General features: G+C 38.7%; 1 protein-coding gene across 2 annotated transcripts in view; it reads left to right on the top strand.

The window, feature by feature from the left end:
* hsd17b4 (hydroxysteroid (17-beta) dehydrogenase 4) overlaps nucleotides 1-22905 on the top strand; it is a 121640-nt gene that overhangs the window by 94798 nt on the left and 3937 nt on the right. For both annotated transcript variants that reach the window (XM_072281451.1, XM_072281452.1), the window contains 3 exons: nucleotides 934-1020; nucleotides 10304-10393; nucleotides 18042-18180. In XM_072281451.1, the coding sequence (XP_072137552.1) occupies nucleotides 934-1020; nucleotides 10304-10393; nucleotides 18042-18180 (316 nt within the window). The remainder of the gene's footprint in view (nucleotides 1-933; nucleotides 1021-10303; nucleotides 10394-18041; nucleotides 18181-22905) is intronic.

Raw genomic sequence — 22905 nt, forward strand, 5'->3', positions numbered from 1 at the left:
TAGATATACTGCCTAAACCACCTTTGCTGCTTGTGCTACTTCACTAGGTGGATTCATGGATGCTAATACCAAGATACCTCTGTTCTTGTACTTCCTGGAATCATATCAATTTGTTCCTGCCATTAGTAGTCCTTCTAAAATGTAAAATCTCATACTGTTCAGGATTAAGTTCTTTGTGTCATTGCTTTGCCTAAGTTACTAACTCACCAGTGTTGTTCTCCAACAGAGGGTTAGTCTTTTCACTATCAACTGTACCATCAATTTTAATCAGATTTATAAGTTTACAATACGATTTGTAAACTTATTCATCTTGCCTCTCATACATCAGATTGGAGTGTTAATGTGACAAAATGCAAAGGTTCCTGTACTGATCTCTGCCACATGCCACTTGTCACAGATTTTTAGTCACAAAACACACCTTGATTGTCACCCTTTTCATCCAATTATCAAAACAATTTTGGTTCCAGTTTCCAAATCCTGGGCAATGTGATATGACCTAAATGCCTTGCTTTTCTGGAATAATTTTGCTGTCTGCCTCAGTAGTTAAAACTAGGTTTATATATTTCCTGCTTCAGTGGTTTGTAATTCAAAGTAATTTGCAGACTTCATGTTGGCAAGAGAAATATGGTAAGTTTGTTATTAATTACAAAACCCATAATGCATTTGATTAAAATGTGCAAAATTATGTGCAAGAATAACAGGAAGAGCTGTCCTTGCATATAAATCTGCGGGCATGTTGATGTGCGCATTATCGGTAACTTAGGACTACACATTTCTATATATTTTGGTGTTTTTTGGAAATGTATCTATTTATGATGCAACAGACTTGACGATTGTTAGGAGCCAGTACATTAAACTATATTTACCTTTTCAGTGGCTGTATATTCTTTATAATGTTAGAATGGTTACTGTTAGAAATAATCTTTTCAACAGGTTCGTTTTGCAAAACCAGTCTTTCCTGGACAAACAATAGAAACTGAAATGTGGAAAGAAGGAAACCGCATCCATCTTCGGTCAAAGGTCAGAACTTTCTGATCTTCATTAGCGAAATGTTTTACATTAAAAACAATACAAGTAGTAAACAGACTTCAACTATTGCCTAATTATTTGTTTTACCTGATTGGAATCAGCTTTTTCAGTAAGGGGCTGATGTGTATGGAAACTCCTTTTCATCCCAGTCTTTGAAAATGTGAGATAGCTACAGTAGTAGAGGTCAGAGTTACAGGGATGTTTTTTTCTCTGCCTGTAAGATATCCTGAAAGAAAAGTTAGAACTCCTCAGTTTTATCTGAGAATAAATCAAAAAGTATTTTATTACGTCAACAGAGAGAGAAAAAAATAACCTTTATATTTTGAATTCACAAAGTCCTGGTTGAAAAATTGTTTTCGTGCCTGAAAGCATAGATCATATTTTAACCCATATTACAGAATCACCAGAGGTTAAAACACTACAAAACACTTTTTTTTAAAAGTTAAACCAAGCTCAAGGATTATTTCATGAAGGATAGAATTATAAAGTGTAAGCCAAGCAAAACTTGCATCATACATTCATTCAATGAGTTTTCAACATTGTTCTGGTTGCCATATTATAAACAAGATAAGGAGGAATTAGCGAACATATAGAACGCTCAGCAATAAGATTATCAAAATTGCAGACCATATCCACCAGGAAATAGTATACAGGCTGGATGTCTTCTTAAAATAAATGGTTGAATTGCCATCTTCAAAAATTTTTAAGGGATTGAATAAGAAAGGGATGAGTTTTGCTTAGACAAGCAAAAGCTATGAATACAAGGTGACAGCACCAAGATATCAAGCTCCAATTTCTGATGAGATGTGAATTTATTATTACAGGAAAGATAGGGTGAATAATTCATTTAAGTTTAAGTGAAATTTACATAAACGTGTAAGGGTAAAGAGAATAGATTTCTGTACAAATGTGCAAATTACGAGCAGGAGTGAGCCATTTATTTCTTTTTGTCTTCTCTGCCATGTAAAAAGTTTAAGCTGATCTGATTGTCCCTTTGACTCCATATTTCCACCCTCCCTCATTAACCTTCAACATATTGATAATATGATATCTCTGCTTTTAAAACTATTAAAAATATGCAGATGCAAACCAGGCCAATCCAAACTTACCTTTGTCAGCCCCATCCATTTCGGGTTTCAGTCTGTTAGATCTTTGAACTGCTTCCAATGCATTAACATCCTACCATTGATAAAGGGACCACTGCAATATGTGGTCTCATCAGTGCTCTGTATGACTGCATAAGTGTCTTTTGGGAATTGTGCACAAAGACATTTGGATCCATCTGCATTAATGCTCTGTAATCTTTCATCATTAAGGTAGATGCATTTATTATTTTTCCTGTCAAAGTGTGCAGTTTCTCACTTCCTATTGTTGCACTCTATTTAACATATCTTTGGAAACTTAAGTATCTATAATGCTGCTTTATGTATTTTTGTGAGGCACATTCTATGTAGCATGGAAGTTGGATGCCTGCCAGTCATCAGTTCTCTGCCACTTGGTGGAAAATATCAAGCAACAGGTGATTTATATTTGCAGCCTTCTGAGATTAGTGTTTTCTGTAAACATTTTCTAACAGAAAATAAATGTGTGAATTCTTGAACTGTTTTAATAATAATAAATATTTTAGAATGCATTTTTTATCTGTCTTAAACTTGAAAAGGCCTAAATGGGACAGTACTAGAAAACAGACACAAGCATTCAAACGTGGTATAAGTTTTCATTTCAGTTTTTGAAGGAAGCATACGTAAACAGACTCGGCGATTGTTGCATAGAACACATACACTCAGTCTGAGCTCCTGGTTGCAGACCATATCAGATCCCCCTCCTGTTCCTACACACTGACTTGTCCATCCTGCGCCGCCTTTTCTTTTTTTCTCTCTCTCTGTTTCCATCTATCATTCACCTGCCACAAGCTTCCAACTACATCCCAGCTCACCTCCCTATCTGGCACTACCTGCTTGTCATCTTACATTTCTCTTCAGTCCACCAATTGCCTCGGAATCCTTTCTTGCCACTCCCCTTTTCCTTCTCCTCTCCATGCTGGCCATCTCATTTACCACCCTCCTAAATCCATGCCTGCTTTCTCTCAAAATTTTGAGGTATCTTATTCTCTACTGTATTGAACTACGACAGGATTGTCATCACTTGTGATTTCAATATTCATAATGATCTTTCAAATATGAACTCTATGGCAACTGAATTCATGAGCTTACCCTGCATGTCACTGAGCCCACCAATTGACTTGGCAATACACTTGACTTAATAATGACAAAAGGTTCTCCCTGTCTGATAACACCATCTTTGATCATCTTTGTGTACTTTTTGATGCCCTCGTACCTGTTGACCATTTGTCAACAGAACGAGGCTAGGAAACTCACTACGCCAACTGCACTTTATCGGCTGTGCACAAACAACAATGTAACTATGTTGGCCCCAGGCCAACAACTTAGTACATGAATTCTACTGTTCCTCTGTACCAATACTCACTCAGACAACTTTTCCAATTTATAATACCGAAATAGGGGATCTCTGCTGGCCGGATGATCAATCCTTTCTTCGCCCAGCCCCTGGCATGGAGGTCCTTCCTTGCGATGATGGGTCTTTTGAGAGTTATCGCTGATAGCACACTTGAAGTATCCACTTTTGTATTCCTTCCTTACCAATTCAAATACTGCATTCCAGTGCCATTGTCTGTAGGTCATCTGATTGACCTTTAACACCTTTCTATTGGCTCTACTCCAGGGCAGCATCCATTTATTGCCTTATCCCAGCAAGTGACACATGGTAATTTATGGCTATTTGGTCAGTAACCAATCTGAATCACTCAAGGCAGGCATCAACCCCAACATTCAAAAATCTGCATGTTATATTATATCACCTCACAAATAACTTTTTTGGAAATGATCTCTAATTCAGCAGGTTACCTGAAACATAATTGTGTCTACTTTAAACCACAGAAAGCAAAGCAACTTCATCTCACAAAATGGAGGACATTAAACAGTTCCACAAAATGGCAGCCTCCATCCTCAATCACATGGCAGGAGCAAAGACAATTGATCTGTCTGCTTCCACTGTCCATGACCCATTCGAGTTTGACATTTTCTTCCATATTTTAAATCCACCATGGCCAACATACCTAGAGCCAAGACCATGAAAAAAGTAGTTAAAAAACAGTTTCTTGATGCTGCAATACAACTAAGTTGTTTGAGCTGGGTGGTTTATCTGACCCATGTGATCTAAACTGCTCAGTAAATAAAATAGTTGATTCTTTCAACAATAACTTGACAAATATATTAAATACAGTTGCCCCACCTAGGGTTAAAAAAAATCACTCAGTAAAATATCACCTTGGTTAAATAATTCTGTCTGCAAACTCAAGCGATCATGTAGAGTAACTGAGAAAATGGAGGAGTACTAGGATAGAAGTCCACCACAATATTTTTGACGAAAAACTAGTCTCCTTTAATGCTGCTATCCGCTCTGTAAGAAGAGCCAGTTTTTCCAAAATTATTACAGAGAATAGATGCGATTGAAGAACATCTTTTTTTCAACTATATACTGACTATTGAACCCTGTTCCAATCTGTAATGTCCTCAGTCGAGCATATGCCGCAAAGTGTGAGAAATTTGTGATTTTTTTTATCAACAAAATTATTTCTGTTAGGGAAAGTATTGGTACCGATACTGGTAACCTTTATAGTCAGCTTTGTAAAGAGTCAGCAAAATTTACCAACTATTTCCATTTTGGACCTCTACAAGATTGTAACAAAGTGTAACCTGTCTACTTGCTGTCTCACCCCTGTCCCTATCATACTTTCTAATGACTTTTTTAATAGTGTTTTCAATTAGGAAAATTATTAACCCTTACCTTGAAACTGGAGTTTTTCCAGATGCCTTTAAAATTGCTGCTGTCAAACCCCTACTTAAAAAGCCAAACCTTGGTAGTGAGGTACTGGCTAACTACAGGCCTATGTCAAATCTTCCCTTCCTGGCCAAGATTCTTGAGAAAGTTATTTTCAACAAACTGAACACCTTTCTGAATGAGAATAATAATCTCAAAAAAAATTCAGTCAGGTTTTACAGCAAACCTGAGCATGGAGCCGGCCTTTACCAAAATTGACAGTGACCTTAAGCTCAGCACTGATGCCAGCAGACTCTGAGTTCTAATTCTTCTGGATCTATGTGCTGCGTTTGACACGATTGACCGCAACGTTTTCCTAGATTGCCTTGAGAACTGGGTTGTTCTCTTTGGTACTGCGCTTAATCAGTTTCATTCATTTATCTTAGAGAGAAAATTTTTGTCTTTCTTGGAGACCAATTTTCTAAGAGGTACAGTGTACCTTTTGGTGTTGCTCAGGGAAGTTGTCTTGGTCCTCTACTCTTCTCCTTGTACATGCTGTCCTTCGGAGATAGCATTGAAGAGCATAAATGTGATTTCCACATTTAGATTAGATTAGATTCAACTTTATTGTCGTTGTGCCGAGTACAGATACAAAGCCAATGAAATGCCGTTAACATCTGACCAGAAATGCAAGGAATAGTATTATTTACAAAATAACTGTGAATAAAAATTAAGTGCTACAGCACAGGAATATAAAAGTACTGAGACAGTACAATATGGCTGCAATACTGCTTAGCGCTGTGATGTGAGGTTCAGCAGGGTCACAGCCTCAGGGAAGAAGCTCTTCCTGTGCCTGCTGGTGCGGGAGCGGAGGCTCCTGTAGCGCCTACTGGATGGGAGGAGAGTAAAAAGTCCATGGTTAGGGTGAGACGCATCCTTGATAATGCTTTTTGCCCTGCCCAGGCAGTGTTTATGGTAGATGTTCTCAATGGTGGGCAATTGGGTGCCGATAATCCACTGGGCAGTTTTCAGCACACGCTGGAGTGCTTTGCAGTCCAATATGGGACAATTGCCATACCACACTGAGATGCAGTTGGTGAGTATGCTCTCAATGGTACAGCGGTAAAAGTCCATCAGTATCCTGGGACAGAGGTGAGCTTTCTTGATGCGCCGCAGGAAATAAAGACACTGTTGCACCTTTTTGATCAGGATGGAGGAGTTCAGGGACCAGGTGAGATCATCGGAAATGTGGACACCAAGGAATTTGAAGCTTGATACATGCTTCACTACAGCTCTGTTGATGTAGATGGGGATGTGAGTGTGGTTCCTAGCATGCCTTAGGTCCACAGTGATCTCCTTGGTCTTCTGGGTGTTAAGGTCCACGTTGTTGTCAGCACACCACGCAGTCAGGTGCCGGACCTCGTCCCTGTAGGCCGTCTCGTCATCGCCTCTGATCAGGCCAACCACCGTGGTGGCATCTGCGAACTTGATTGTGGAGTTAGAACCATGTACAGGAACGCAGTCATAGGTGAAAAGGGAGTACAGAAGAGGGCTCAGCACTCAGCCTGGAGGCATGCCGATGTTCAGGGTAAGAGTGGAGGAGGAGAGGTTGTCTAACTTAACTGATTGGGGTCTGTTATTTATGCAGATGACACACAATTGTATATCTCAGTTGAGCCTAATGATGATAACACTTTATCTTTTCTGACTTCTGGTATAGTAATAAACAATAGATAATCAATAATTTCCTAAAACTAAATGAAGATAAAACTCAGATACTTTTGGTTGATCCCAAAGCCAAAGGAGATAAATTCTTTGAAAAATTTGGGAACTTGGCTTGCCTTGTAAATTGAGAAGTAACAAGCTTGGGTGTTATCCTTGATTTGGATTTGAATTTTAAATCAGTGCAGCATTTCTACACTTCAAGATTCAAAATTGTTTAATGTCATTTCCTGTATAAAGTGTAAAGGAGAATGAAATAATTGTTACTCCAGATCCGATGGAGAACAGAAAAATATGCTATAAGAAAAAGAATGCGATAATACTAATAAATATACTGTAAATGCATAAGATAGCTTATGTACATTGATTGTATGTTAATAAAGTGATGCTAGGCACAGGAATGTCTACGTAAGTGACTGACAGGAAATGATAGAATAATGGTTGTTGGAGACATGGAGGGTTAGAGGGTGGAAACCTAAAAACAATTGCAAAGGTACATCCATTTCTGTCATGCGATGATGCTGAAAAAAACTAATTTGTGCTTTTTTTTATTGCATTGAATAGATTACTACAATCCATTTTTGACTAGCTTTCTAAAGCAATCTATTGACAAATTTCGACTCATTCAGGACACCGCTGCTTGACTTTTAACCAAAACCTGGATGAGGGAGTATGTCACTCTCACCCTAACTACTCTGCATAGGCTTCCTGCTAACTTTTAGAATTAATTTTAAAGTTCTCTTACTGGTTTTTAAAGCTCTTAATGGTCTGGGACCGGAATACATCATAGAACACAGAATCATTTTCACCTTATTATCCTGCTTGAGCTCTCGGATCTTCTTCTGCAGGTGTCTTAAATTTAAACAATCTCCCTCAAAAGATAGATGGCAGGTTAGCTTTTCTGAATTATGCTCCTAAACTGTGGAATTCAATACCTAAAACCCTAAGGGATGCTGACTGAGTTGACACTTTTAAATGTCAGCTCAAAACCTTTTTATTTAACCTGCTGTTAACTAACACCTTTTTGTCTTTATTTACATGTTTATTTTTATTTTATTTTCTTGTTACACTTTATCCCATTGTAAAGTACTTTGAAATACGTTGTATGAGTATTGCTCTGTGAATAAATTATTCCTATTATTACTTTGCCTCTGATGCAAGAGTTTCAACCTGAAATGTCGATAATTTCTTCTCACTGATGCTGCTAATCCTACTGAATTTTTCCAGGAGATTATGTGTTGATATGTATTCCCACCTCATTATTACAATTTCGGTGTCCAGGCCTTGGCATTTGTGCATGACACAAGAATCACTTTAGTTGGTGGCTGAAGTAATTGAAATCAGCTAGCTTTGAAACCATCTGTACACCTCTGGCAGTTTGGATGCAAGCAAATGTTTGGGGCCAAGATAAGCAAGCATGAGAGCATGATGGCTAAAATACAGCTTTAGAATTCCAATAGCACAATGCTGTGACAGCTCGGGGCATCAGAGTTTGGAGTTCAATTCCAACGTTGTCTTTAAGGAGTTTATATGTCCTCCCCATGAACATGTGGGTTTCCTCTAGGTTTTCCCCCCGCTGCATTTGTTAGTAGGTTAATTGGTCATTGTAAATTGTCTTGTGCTTAGGCTAGGATTAAATAGGTGACTTGCTGGGCAGTTTGGCGTGTTGTCTGGAAGGGCCTGTTCTGCTCAGTTATCTCAAACGAATACAATAAAATAAATATCTGGACTTCAAAACCCGCCACATTACATAGATGTATGAAAATTAGTGGAACTTTTTAAAAGGCTAGTTTTGCTAATGATTACTGTAAATTCTTACACTTCAATTCATTCAACAAACAGAAGTCATTCAGAACTCTTTTAAATAGTAGAATGCATTTTCTGTTGTATGGTTAAATAAGGTGTTAAGCGAAATCACTGTGGCCTGGTTTTGCAAAACCTTGCTAAGTCAACTGCTTACTCTGCATACTTCAGGCTTGCCATGCACACACTAGCACCCTTTCTTAAAAAGAAATTGTTATTTATTTGTAGGTTCTGGACGTTGTTGGGAAATGTTAGCATTTATTTTCTGTCTCTGATTTCCCACAGGCAATTTCAGAGAGCACTACCACCCTTTCCAATTTGTGCAAGTCTCGATACAAAAGTGCAACTTTGAATCAAATCTGCACCCATAATGTTGAAACTTAAATAAACCAAATAAAATTAAGTTTCTCTTAAAGGCCCAGTCACTTTTTTTCCCCACAAACCTACTTTGAATATTTACTCACCTTTTTAATGGTATGTCGTGATCAAAATTGAAGGCAAATTTCAGAAAGTTTCCTCATTGATCACTGCACTCCCTCATTCGTATTATGCTGTTTGATACTGTTTCATTATGTTTACTTTTAGGAGCTATTTTATTAGTTAATTAGCTTCAAAAGAGGGAATGGTATTTGGTTTGATTTTGCAAGTGCTAGTGGTTTTGAATGAAACCATTTGGTTTCAGCCGATTAAGTGAGAGTAAATCTTGGGCTCAAAAGCAGAAACCTGAAACTGGCTAACAAATAAGGAATACTTTATAAGTTACACTATATTGCATCTAAAAGTTTCTTGATTAGAGAATGCAGGACTTGATGGGCTGAACGCCCTCATTCTGTTCCTATGCAGGGACAAATATTGTGCTAAGATTCCTTGATGTTTAAGCTAGTCAATTGCCCAACTGAGCTTGGAAAGAATTCCAGACAATAAGGATTTGAATTGGAACCACAGGATTGCAGATTGGGAGTTTTAAGGAAAAATAATGCCTTGTGTTTTGAATTAGTTTGCTTTGGTTGAATGTTCTTAATTATGTATTTTTGGTTAACATTTAATTAACAAATATATTTTTTTCTGTATTTGCTCCGATTTTAATTGTTTTCGTTTTCTCAGTCTCAGACTTGTTTTAAATAAGTTCTAAATAACTTTGATTTCCAAGAAGGTCAGAAGCATGTTAAGGCTTTCTGAAGCATTTCAGATGGGAATTTTGTACAATTTTTATTGTTCAAATTATATTGCTAGAGTTTGGGACTTTTTGGAGTCAGTGATATTGGATCTGCAGTGGATCAGGTTAAGTGCAATGATGGGAGGTAATATGACAGGACGATCAAGATTAGAACATATTACCTTGTTAAAGATTGCTCTTCATCATGTACCTCCCTCCAAGGATCATTACTTTGTGGTGGAGAGGCTTGTGAGTTCCTTTGATCCCAGGAGCGATGCAGTATGGAGTTTAGCCATCAGGCACTTAGCTTCTGGTAGGGTCACCCATGGCGGTAAGGTCAAGGGGGAGGAACAAGAACCCAGTGGTGGAGCTGGTAGCAGATGATGTCTCAAAACAATGGCAGTGAAGGTGGAAGAAGGCTGCAGCAGTAAAAGTTCCTTAATCATCTTGCATTCCATGCCACTGGACCCTGATCCCAGTCTATCAAGGACCATGTGGTGGCTACTGTGCATCACCCTCCCCATGTTGAACATGTTGCACACAGGCATTCTCCATTAAGGAAATCCATCCTAACATCCTGGATTAACACCTTAGGAGAACATCATACCCGACTTGAGTGATTGCACTATTATACCTATCGACTTGTATCGTACTGCTTAACATTCAACTTCGTGATTTTTGTTTTTAAAGCTTGTATTTCCCTTTTGAATTTATTTTTAATATTTTGTTTTTTTTTTACCCTCTTTTACTCAGGTAAAAGAAAACAATGAGTTTGTGCTTACTGGAGCATATGTGGATCTGCAAGACACTGTGTATAAGCCCAGAGCTAATGATACTGGCATGGTAAGCTGTATTATTCAAAGGGTGGAAAACACCCTGCTCTCAAATGCCATTGATATTACGTAGTACATTACCTAGTGCTGCAAGGGATGTGTGAGTGATAGTAGAGACTTCAAAAAATTTGGAAGAATTTCTTCACTATGCTTAAAATTGATTCTTAATACAGTGTGTGAATTATTTCAGAAATAATTAAAACAAAGGATACTTTAGTCATAATTTTTGAATATAAAGACAATAATCAATTGAATGAGCATGCAATAACAAAAATCACTAATCATAATTTTGCAGTGTTTTGAGACGTTCTGTATTGAACGTATTATAAAAAGTGTTCACCTTTAAAACTGCTTTTTCTCAGACAACTAGATTGCATGTTTGGACTGAAATTAATACAGATTTATAGAGCATTGCAACAGGCCCTTCAGCCGGCTGTTTTGCAGACCTTCAAGTTTCGTTCTACACTGAACTTTGTAGCACTTGATCTTTTCTACCATGTTTCAGATGCTCATTTAAAAAATTAAAGTTTTGAGACAGTTCCCCTGTAACCACCCCTTCAGGCAGTGCATTCCTGATTTCAAACACACTCTGTGTGGAAAAACTCTTCCTCAAATCCCCTCTAAATCTGTCCTGGTTTCTAATGCTAGTTCATACCCCTTCCCATAAATTATGGGTGGGACAGGGGCATAAACTTTTTCACAGATGTTTAGACAGATCCTTGTGTGCCCATGAATAAAATATCCAAAGATCTTGTAAGAATCTGAGAGTCATAGAGAGATATACATGGAAACAAGCCTTCTGACTCACAAAACTGTGTAAGCTATCACACATCCAATATTACAATGATCCTACCTGGCTCATTTTATCCTCTCCGCATCCCCATCAAGATCACAGATTTTACCTTTGCACTGGCTTCATTTACAGTTGTCAAGCAACTTACCAACCCGTATGTGTACTTTAATATGTAGAAAGAAACTGGAGCATCCTGAAGAAACCCTGCACTCACAGGAAGAAGCTGTAAACTTCAAACCAGACAGTGCCACAAGTCACAATTGAAGTCAAGTTGTTGGCGCTAGGAGGGGGTAGCTCCACCATCTGTGTTACTCTATCATTGCAAATTTTTGAATTTTGACTTTTTTTTGTTTCATTGGTAATTCCAAAGTACTTGTGAAACATTCTGAAATTATTTGGAACTTTTATAGTTGTCCATCTTCCTTCATAGTAGATGAAATGAGGAAAGTACAAAGGGTTGTGTAGCTAGCAATGCCAGTTGAGGTGTGTAGATACCTTTGCCCTGCAAATGTATTTAAGGGTCATGACAGAGAAAATAGACAAGTTAGTTATGCTTTTTGATGGAGATTGTCCACCTCGCAACAAGGTATGTGCCCAGCTGTTACAATATTTTCTATTATTTTGCCTGTGGTTCCTTCCACAGATCATATAGTGTCACATAGTAGTAGGAGAGAAAATTTATGAAGCTACAATTTAAAATTAATTGCTCAAGAATCAATCACAATTCTCAGAAGAGGTTTCCAAACTTGTATCATTCATGTTGCCTGTATAAGTACGGGTCCACAGTCCCTTATCTGAAATCCTTGGGGCCAGTTGCATTTTGGAATTAAGAATTTTTCAGATTTCAGAAAATTGATCATTATATTGATAATTAATCTGTCTCAGTGCAGGTGGACTTTAGGACCCAGGGAAGCTCTGGACCTACGCATATCCTCCCGTATACTTTAAATTATCTCTAGATTACTTATAATACCTAATACAATGTAAATGCTATGTAAATAGTTGTTTCACTGTATTGTTTAGGGAATAATGACAAGAAAAACAAGTCTGTACATGCTCAAACAATGAATGCTGGAGAGAGAACTTCCGCGTTTTCCCGATCCGCGCTCTTTTACAAATATTATTACAGTTTATTTATAGAGTAATGTATTGATAAATGAAATAGTGGGATAATTATAGACCATAAATACACTAGTACATTTTATTTCCAACAAAACCACTCAATAAAACATAAAAATATACAGCTTCAAATGAACTGAATCAAACACATGGGAAATGACTTACTGGAATAAATGTAGAACATAAATACTCTAGGACATATACAGGTTCAAACTAAACTGAATACGTACAGGTACCTCTAGTTAAGCTGCATTACGTCTGGCAAACAAAGCTAAATACTCTACAGGTACCTGATGGGCCAGGAACAGGATTCTCAAGTTATGAAGCAGCACTACGACCGACGGCGTTTTAAAAGACTTCTTCAAGTGTCATCTGTCTCATTAACATAGGTTTATGTCTAAGCAATCTCTCTTTAACTGAGTAAACTGCCATAATCTCTTGCTCACTGATAAATGCACGTTGCTCAAGGCCAGCAATTAACTGATCATACATTTTCACCATATCGTCTATGGCGATTTTTTTCACCTGTGTTCACTATGTCATCATCATTACTACTATCTTCATGCTTATCTGTATTTAACACCATTTCAGCAATTTCCCCATCACTCAAGGAATGCACAACCGGTGCATCATTGCCAATCTAACTTATGTTTTAGGTTAGATTATGAGGACACGCAGTCCTCTTTTATTGTCATTTAGTAATGCATGCATTAAGAAATAGTATAATGTTTATTTTACAATATTTGTGAAATAATACAATATTTACATTTTTGTTTGATAACATTTTAGCGTAAGTTACGAGGTTTGATATCATCATCTCATTAGTGACGCAAAATCCTTCAAAGTCTTGATCTGTAGGTTCATTTACATCAAACATCGTTGTAGGCCAAAGTCTGTGCCAAGCGTTTGTTAATGTTAATTTATCAACATCATTCCAAGCATTAGCAACTGTGTAAATGGCATCCTTAACACTGAACTCTTTCAGGAAGTCTTGGATTCCTACTCCTCTGTCGACTGCAGAAAGCATACAATTCAAAAAATAGTCTTTATACTTGCTGTTCATTGAGTGTAAAATTTCTTGGTCACAAGGCTGTAATAGAGATGTCACACTGGGGGGGCAAGTAAATTGTGAAAACATTACTTTTCACAAGAAGTTCAGCGGGGTATGTGTGGAGCAGTTGTCCAGGAACAATAAAATTTTACAGTTTTCTTCCAGTCCAGCTTGCCTGCAATGAGCTCGTGCCACTGGTATAAAGTGGTTATTGAACCTCTGAATATTGACACTCACCTTCAATGTTCAGTTCTTCATGGTATATTCTAGCTTGTTTCATGATCAACATGCCATTCAGTGGCATATGCTCACTTCTTCGTTGTCTAATCCACTCAATCAATACATTGTCAAGATCTTCATTTTTTGCCCTATGCAGTGTTTTCCTATTTTTCATTAGTTTATGGTCATCACTCTCACTATAAAACTTCAGTAACTTGTCCTTCTGTTTCCTTAAATCATATACAGTGGTAGTTCCGACACCATATTCTTCAGTAAGATGCCACACAAACACACCATGATCAAGCTTCTGCAATAACTCCACTTTCTGCATTGTTGATATTGATAGATGCTTCCTTCTCCTTTTCTCATTGTTACCTATGGGGGTATCTGCAGCTCTTTTTGACATTTTCACAGTGAAATTAAACACAAAGTCAACAGTGAACACAAAATATCAGCGAACAGCAAATTCACGTGTAACCAGTACGAGTGCTGAGCCACAACTGATGTCTGGTGGCCTCTGCTAGTGCTGCCACGTCACACCTGAGTGACGTCAGCTGTTGGCACGACAAGTCTTGTTACGACACGCTCCACACTTCATGAAAAAACTTTGGTTTTCGGAGCTTTTCGGATTTCAGAGTTTCGGATAAGGGATTGTGGATCTGTATTTTTTTCTGAAACTTTATCCAGTCCTAGTTATCAGAGTGGTTTTCTACCTATCCTATTTATTTCACTTAATATCCTGAATAAAATCACACCCCAACTTCTAAATTCCAAGTATCGCGTAAGGTGTTTCTTCTTTTATGTTACTGAGTATGTTAATCAAAATGGCTTCTTTGTTATGTTAATCTTTTATGTTACTGCATATGTTAATTAAAATGGCTTCTTTGTTATGTTAAATTCTGATAAAGTCTCTAGCTAGCACTTTGTTTGGGTTATAACAGAGTAAATGAACCAATGGGTGTCCATGTTATTCTTTCTTGGGATGATATGCTGTCTCATATGGCTGGGAACCAGGGGGTTTTGGCGGGGAGTCGGAGGAGAGACCGTGAGGACGATCATATGGCTGGGAACCAGGGGGTTTTGGCGGGAAGTTGGAGGAGAGACCGTGAGGACGACGGACATGCGGGGAAAGCTCAGGTTGATCATTCCGGGTGGTCCCAAGCTGCGAGTCGACGGGGTCAGGGTGGTCCCAAAGAGGTCCCCGAGCTCCAACGTGTGCACGAAGAAATTGAACTTTGATAAGTCTGGCGCCTTTTCCATTCCTTTAAATAGTGTTCTTTTTGTGTGATTATGTTATGTTATCCATTTGACCTGATAGACACCGGATGTGGAAATATGAAGATGAGGGAAGTGATGGAGTGATCTGAACTTGAGCTAATGTCCACACAAGATGCCAAGAAATGTATTGTTTGCTTATGACATTATTTCATGCAGGAAGACAATGAAGGCAATTCGTTATCTGCATTAAGTGCGCTGATTTTGTTCATCAAAAGAGCATGGTAGCATTAACTCAATGAATTCTTCTGTCAATAATTATTAGGAACTAATACACATTTTTGTAGTACTGTAGTAGTATTGCGGCTGACTGTATCAAAGGCCTTGGTCAGGTCGCTGAATGCTGCGTACAATCCCGTGTTCTGTTCACGGCACTTCTGTATCTGGCACAGGATGAAGATCATGCCGAATATGCCTCTGTTAGCTCTGAATCCACACTTGACTGTCTGACGTTGCTGTCAACAATGGTAGGGATGATTCTATCTCAGAGAATTCTGGTGGGGATTTTCCCGGTGGTGGACAGCAGAGTAATGCCTCTAGTTTAAGCAATCTATTTTCTCCCCTTTGTTCTTGTACAGAGAGACAATTACAGTGTTGTTTAGGTCACTTGGGACTGAACCTTTTTCCCAACGGAGTGCAAACGGGTTTGTGAGTTCGCTCAGGAGAATGTCTCCACCTATTGTGTATGCATCCGCTGGGATCCTATCAATGCCTGGGGCTTCATGGCATTTCAGCTTGGAAATTGTGGTGTTTACCTCGTTGAGATTTGGTGGGCTGTCAAACTTGAGCCTGATCTCATGTTGGGGGTCATTTCAATGGTTGGTTCTTATACTTGATGATTATCCATGAAAAGGCTCTCGTAGTGCTCTGTACATCGCTTCATGATGGCTTCCTTGTCTGTCAGCAGGCTGGAGCCGTCAGATGAGCATAGGGGGGCTTGAATCTGACAAGTTGGACAGTACACTACATACAGCAATCTGTAGAAGGCTCGATTGTTGCCAGTGTCTGCACAGTGCTGTGTTTGCTCTGTTAGGGCAGTCCACCAGTCGTTGTACATCTGTCTCAATTTGGCTTGGAGGGTTCTGTGTGCAGCTCTGTATTCTGTCTTGGCCACTTGATCGTCGGGTCTAGGCAGCACCACTTGATGGGAGGAGCGTTTCTTCTAGAGCAGGTTTGCGATGGTCTCTGGGAGATTCTGTTGAACCGCATCTATCCCCCAAAATCCTTCACCATCCTACAGCAGCTCCATGAAGGCCAAAGTGGTCAGGTTTAACACCTGTCTGTCCCTTTCCCCATCAGTACCAGGCTGTGTTTTGGCACCAACACTCTTTGCCATCTTTTTCAGCATGATGTTACGGGAAGTGAAAGAGACCACCTTGGAGAGCATCTACATTTGATTCCACACTAACGGAAATATTTTCACCCTCCGGCACCTTCTTGCCTGACCAAAAACCATGCAAGAGCCCGTGTTCAAGCCACTATATGCGGATGAATGTGCTCTCCTCATGCACGCAGAGGACCCGCAACAGGCTACAGTTACTCAGTTCACCAAGGCTGCAAGGGCTTTTGGGTTAACAGTCAGTTTGAAGAAAACAACGATCCTTTATCAGAAGCCCCCTCGTGGCATTTACAACCCACTTTAGATCACCAGTGATGGCCATCCTCACACCACAGTTGATCAGTTCACTTACCCGGGCAGCATCAACTCCAACAACGCTACGGCAGTAAGGGGCATTGACAGTCAACTTGCCTAAGCCAGAGTGCTTTGGGCACCTCCAGAAATGTGTGTGCAAGAACCACCAGCTATGTCTGTCCACAAAAATCCGTCTATACAGGGCTACCGTCGTCACAACAGTGCTATACGGCTCCGAAGCCTGCCTCTTGTACCACACGCAAATTAGTTGCTCGAACGCTTCCTTCAGCGCTGCCTCTGCTCCATCATGGGTATCAGCTGGCAAGATCGTGTCTCCAACAATGAGGCCCTGGAGAAAGCTCAACTTCCAAGCATTGAAGTCACTTTACTGTTCAAGCAGTTCCACTGATGTGGCCACATGTCTTGCATGGACAACTCCAGGTTACTGAAAGCAGTACTCTACAGAGAGCTCTCTCAGGGCAAGTGAGATCATGGTGCCCCGTGCAAGAGTTATAAAGACCAGCTTAAGTAGCAGTTCCCTCAGGCAAATATTGAGGTCAGCGAGTTGCAGCAGCTGGCTTGTGACAGAGATCACTGGAGAACGCTGATCCACAGAGCTGCCAAGAATTTTGAGGAATCCAGGGGAGTGACTCCTGAAGAGAAGAGGAGACGCAGGAAGGATCCTACTACCCATGTGACCACATCCCTGTTGTCACCGTGTCCCTACTTTTCCAGAGTCTGCAGATCCAGAATTGGCCTCTACAGTCGCCAACGATCGTGCCATCGCTCCTGAGGATTCTTCTTCCCTCCTGATCTTCGCAAGTGAAGAACCACCCAACATCAGTAGTATTGGTGGTGCTCTAATTTGTTCTGTATTTCAATTAAATACATAATTTGTTATTCAGTTAAATGGTAGTTTGTCTTTTTCTTGTACTTGTAAAACTATTTCCTTGAACCTTTGGGGCAGTCACTTATTGGGCCAAAGATGTGCTGGCCCTGATGTGTTCAGCGAAATTCACTGTATCAAGTAACTTCATTGTTTTAAGTATCTGATTTTAAAGTGTTTTTATTTGTTATTACCATTTTGGAAATGATAGTAATACAGTATGTAATAACATGTTCAATCTTCGATAGTTTTTGGCAAGCTTTTGACTCAGTTTGTCTAATTGAAGTGCTTCTATTGGTGGGTTAGGCAATACTGGAATTTCTGCTGAATATCCTGGAAGCCTTGCTGTCAAGAATCTTGCACTGTGACAACCATACTGATAAAGTTATTTAATCTTCTACCTAGTTTAATTCTGCCCATTTTTCTAAGATTAACAATAGTAAGTCAGATATTGGGCAGTGTCTAGAGAGAAAAACATTTTTAATCCTGAGTTATGGCATTATTTGTGTTCCCAAATATTCATCAATTCTAATAGAATTATGTTTTGAAAATTGTCATGTTTAAGCAGTACCATTATAAATTGTGCTGACATTGCTGTTCCAATGGTAGTGTTCATTTATTACAAGTAGATTTTTTGTGAACTTGTGAATATGCTCAAAGTTGTATTATTTTCTTTTAACAGAGAGCAGACCTGCAAAGTGATGTAGTGTTTGCAGAAATTAGTCGCCGCATTAAGGATGTTGGCAGGGAGATGGTTAAAAAAGTGAATGCAGTGTTCCAATGGGATATCACTAAAGATGGGAAGACAGCAAGACAGTGGAGTAAGTTGTACAGTTTCATAAGATGATATGTATTTTCAATGTAACAAATGTTCTCCTCTTTTAACCTTCCTGACTACAGGGATTACAGCATTTGTGGCAAGTGCAATTCAGATAAAAAATAAACCAGGATGGGCTAGATGGGTTGAGCTTGAAAAGCCCAAATGTGATTGTGAGGTGCACCACAGATTGTTTCCAGGGATGGTTGCTTTGTTGTTTGAGGAAAGATTGAGTAAAATAGACCTTTAAAGTCTTGAGTTTGGAAGAATGGGGATTGATTGATCTTACTAAAACTTATAAATTACCAGAGTAGTTGCAGGCATGATGTTTCAGTTACAAAGATGAAAATAAATTTCTTCATGTTAGTTATAGTGAATCTTTGGAATTATTTAACTTAGGGGGCTGGAGAGATGCTGTTTAGTATACTTAAAAAAAATGGTTCCTAGGTTTTTAGATATTAAGGGAATCAAGAAATGCCAGGTGAGAAGTGCGGATGCCACAGATCAGCTTTGACCTTTTGAATAGCAGAGAAGGCACAAGAGTTAAAATAGCCATTTTCCTGTGTTTTTTATACCATTGGTATAACAAAAATCATGGACCTTGAGTAATAAGCTCAATGAATTACATTTAAATTTAGGTTTAACTTGTAATGAAATAAAATTAAAACATGTCAAATTGGAGAATGTACTAAAATAGATAACTAGGTCTCAGCTGGTTGAATGGTGTTGCAACAGTGACATTCTCACTCATTGTCAGCAAGAACAAGGAATTGATTGTGGATTGTGGAAGGAAAAGTTGGGAGAACACACACCAGTCTTCATTGAAGGATCAGTGATAGAAGAGATGAACAGATTCAAGTTTCTGGGTGGCAACATTTTGGAGAATGCTTCTTGGGCCAAACATGTTGATGCAATCATGGAGAAGACATTCCATCAGCTGTACTGTGTTAAGAGTGTGAGGGAATTTGGTATGCCCACCAAAGACTCTTGCAAGTTTTTATGGATGTGTGGTAGAGAACATTCTGACAGGTTGATATAGAGCAGTGTTTCCCAACCTTTTTTAGCCCATCACCCCCATAAAGCACTTTCATGATTGTCAACGCCTCTCTTAGGCACAGTGTACTTTCTGGCACCCCCGTAGTGTAAAATTATGTCTACCATATGTTAACACGAGAAGAATGATTTTGCATAAAATTTTTATTTGTCTTTAAACCTAGCTTCTTCAGTACTTGTGCGCTGTACAGCAGCTTTCATATCAATGTGATCCTTGGCTTAATGGTTTTTAGCAAGAGCTGAAATATCTGGCTCAAGTTTTGGCAGCAAAAACCTTAAATCCCCAGCGTAACAATGTCCATGTGGTTTGTTTTTGGTGAGTACGTGGTTCACTGCCCTGAATCCTTTTTCAGCAAGGTAGCAGGATAGAAATGCAATGAGGAGCAGTTTGGCTCTTTTTCAAACACTGGGAAACTTCATATGACAGTGTAGTCACATAACACAAAAGCTGACATTTTTTGAAAAGCATTTTTGCTTAATCATCATTCTGAATTTGGATAACTGCAAGCTGTCTTCCTGTTCTTCCATCTTGCAAAGAAAAATGGATTGCGGAATTTCCAGATCGTTCAAATCCCTGAATTAATTCTGAAAATCCTCCTCCTGTGACTGCAGGTGTTAGCAGTACTCTTGCAAATCACCCTTTGAGAAAGAGAGTGTCGTAATTTCCATTCAGGGAAACTGTAAGAACATTCTTTTCCCAATATTTTGCTTATGTATTTCCAATTTTCTGATAATAGTGGACACTGCACTTCTTACCTGGATTACATTGAAATCCTGACCCTGCAGTTTCATATTTAGAATTTTTTTTTGTCATACAGATTGGCTAGGTATTCCACATCTCCATGTAGAAGTTCCATCTCGTTTTTGCCTGATTTATGCATGGGAAACAAATGGGTTTTTGGGCTATACACAGAAAAACTCCAGTGCATTAAGAAAGGGTGAAGTCTTAATTTTTAGATGTGATCTGATTAGAAAATTTAATGTTTTTTGAAAAACAGTATTACATAGATCATCTGATGAACTTGTACTGAACGATGGTTAGACCATATGTAAAGCATCAAGTGCAGTTCTGAATTTAGTGGTACTGGAGAGGGTGTAAAAATGATTTATAGAATGATGCCAAGTATCTTTTAAGTCAGGCTGAACCTATTTTTTTGTTTGAAAAGAGAGGTTGAGGTTGACCTAATAGAGATAAATTCTAACAAAATATCCTTATATTTGAAACATCAGGCAGAGTATATTCCCACTTGTGGTAAAGATGAAAACTGGGACCTTTAAGTAACTTCAAAGAAATATTTATATAATCTCAACAAATTTGGATTCTACTGAGAAATTAAAGCTCCATGCAGAAGTATTATTTTATGGCTGACTAAACAAGTTAATGATTGCACTGGATTGAAATAAGAGCTTATGATATTACAGAGTTAGAAGTTGTGTGAAGGAGAATCAATGGATTTGGTATGCCTGAGACCTGGAACAGTAGGGCACTCTTATTGAGTGGAACGGTGGAATGACCGTACTACCTCTGGAATTTAGAAGAATGGTAGGTGATCTCATTGAAACACAAGGTTGGCTGTGCCCCTTTTCAGGCAAAGAAAGAATGCATTCTCAGAATGAGGGGTTGGAAATTAAAATTAATTTCTTAATAAGGTAGTGAACATAGGGAATTCTTGAAAAAGGATCTAGTGCTTTTCTGGCATATATGACAAATAAACTCTTCTTGGCTGGGTAGAGGTATTGACTTTAACTGATGTTTCAATGACAAATTCTGCCGCCTTCATCAAGGGTGATGCCTGGACACGTCTAGTCCGGTGGTATATATACCCCCGTCATCTGTCCCTCCTGATTGGTTAGTCCTCATCCAGTCAGTTTCTACTGTCCCACCTTGTTTACAATCGAATTCCAATTTTTCCTTAGAGCGAGCCCTTCATCTTTGTTAAAATTCTTTTCTTCTAGTTTTATTTCAATGGCTTCCTTCACCAGGTGGTCCCAAAAGCCATTGGCGTGGCACAGTAGTTTTTGTGCTGAATCCTGTGGCTGGTACGAATGCAATGTTCTACTGCTGATTCCTTTGGGTAACTGAAACAGATAGACCTCTTATGCTCCTTGATGTGGGTCTCTAGCGTGCACCCCTGATGAAGATGGCAGAGCTTGTCATTGGAACTTCAGTTAAAATTACCTGGCTGGTAGCCCAAGAAGAGCTTGTATGGAATTCTTTATTCCAATGGCTTGTTGATGGTCAGTCATTGTATTCATTCAAGACCAAGTGTGACAGATTTTTGGAATCCACTTGAATCTAGAAATGTGGGATTAGTAGAAGACTCCGGTTAAGGAAACAGATCTGTTGGATGTGGCTCATGGCCTTGCAGCTTTTTCTTTCCATTTTGTTATTCTTATATAATGCCTTCAAGTTTTTTTTGTTCCCTGTGAAATGGGTGTACAAGTATCTGGGGATTTAAATACCGAGGGAACATCATGTTGAATGGAATTACTTGGAGGAGAAATTCACTTGAAGCTATAAAGTGAGCAACAGTTAATCGGCTGCTTGTTACACTCACATGATTTTCCTGTCTGTTGACTTTAGTGAATCTTTTCTGATGGCATTTTGCATCCTGCCACAGTGAAGTTTCATTTACTGCAACTCAAGAAGAATAAATTTTTTAGTAACACACACAAAATGCGGCAGGAACTCAGCAGGTCAGGCAGTATCTACGGAAAAAAGCACAGTGGATGTTTCAGGACCTGCTGAAGGGGGTCTTGGCCTAAAACGTCAACTGTAATTTTCTCCATAGATGCTGCCTGGCCTGCTGAATTTCTCCAGCGTTTTGTGTGTGTTGCTTGGATTTCCAGCATCTGCAGATTTTCTTGTTAATTCTTTAGTGTTATTTTTATTTTGATGAAGTTAGTGAAGAGTTTCTGCTTTAGTTGCAAGGAGTGAATGAAAATTGTAATATTTATTTTAATTTAGCATCTATTTGACAGTCTGACCTATACAGATAACATAATTAAATTTTAGGAGGAAATAACTTGTTTGTGCATTTGATTTCCTAACAGAAGATTAGTGAAACCATTGAAGTTAACTGCAATCTGCAGAATACATATTTCTGGATGTTTTGACTTAAGGATTAATCAGTAATTGATCAAGTAAAGTTAAGACTAATGTTCAAGTAACTTTGTGTTTTGCATTAAAATGTAGATGCTGACATGGAATTCCAAAATTTTACTTGTGTTCTATATAACAATGAATGAGTTTAGTCATTTATTACTGTAAAGTGAACGCAGTTGTTTTGAAGATTATTTGAGTTTATGCAACATTTCTGGTGTATTAGTACAGTAATAGATGTAGTGAACATTTTTTAAAACTGTTGACATTGATATTAACATTCAGTACTCAAGGTTTCTTTCGAAGCATCCAAATTATTACCATACAATGACAAAAATAAGCCTGTTTCAGAATTTCATTCTTCATTTTCCCCAGGTATTTGACAAACTAACCCTCGAAGGGATCCACAAGATGTGTGACCCCAACACCTTCCCCCCTTCCCCCTGGCCAGATGCTGCAGACCATTTACTGAAAAGTGGCCATTTGTGTTGCTGGCACCTTCTGCTACATAACTTAAATAAACCTAGGTAAGAAACCCCTAGGTTGGTGTTGGGGACCTGACACACAAATGGA

Source organism: Mobula birostris, chromosome 17, assembly GCF_030028105.1.
Source record: "Mobula birostris isolate sMobBir1 chromosome 17, sMobBir1.hap1, whole genome shotgun sequence".
Taxonomy (NCBI): domain Eukaryota; kingdom Metazoa; phylum Chordata; class Chondrichthyes; order Myliobatiformes; family Myliobatidae; genus Mobula; species Mobula birostris.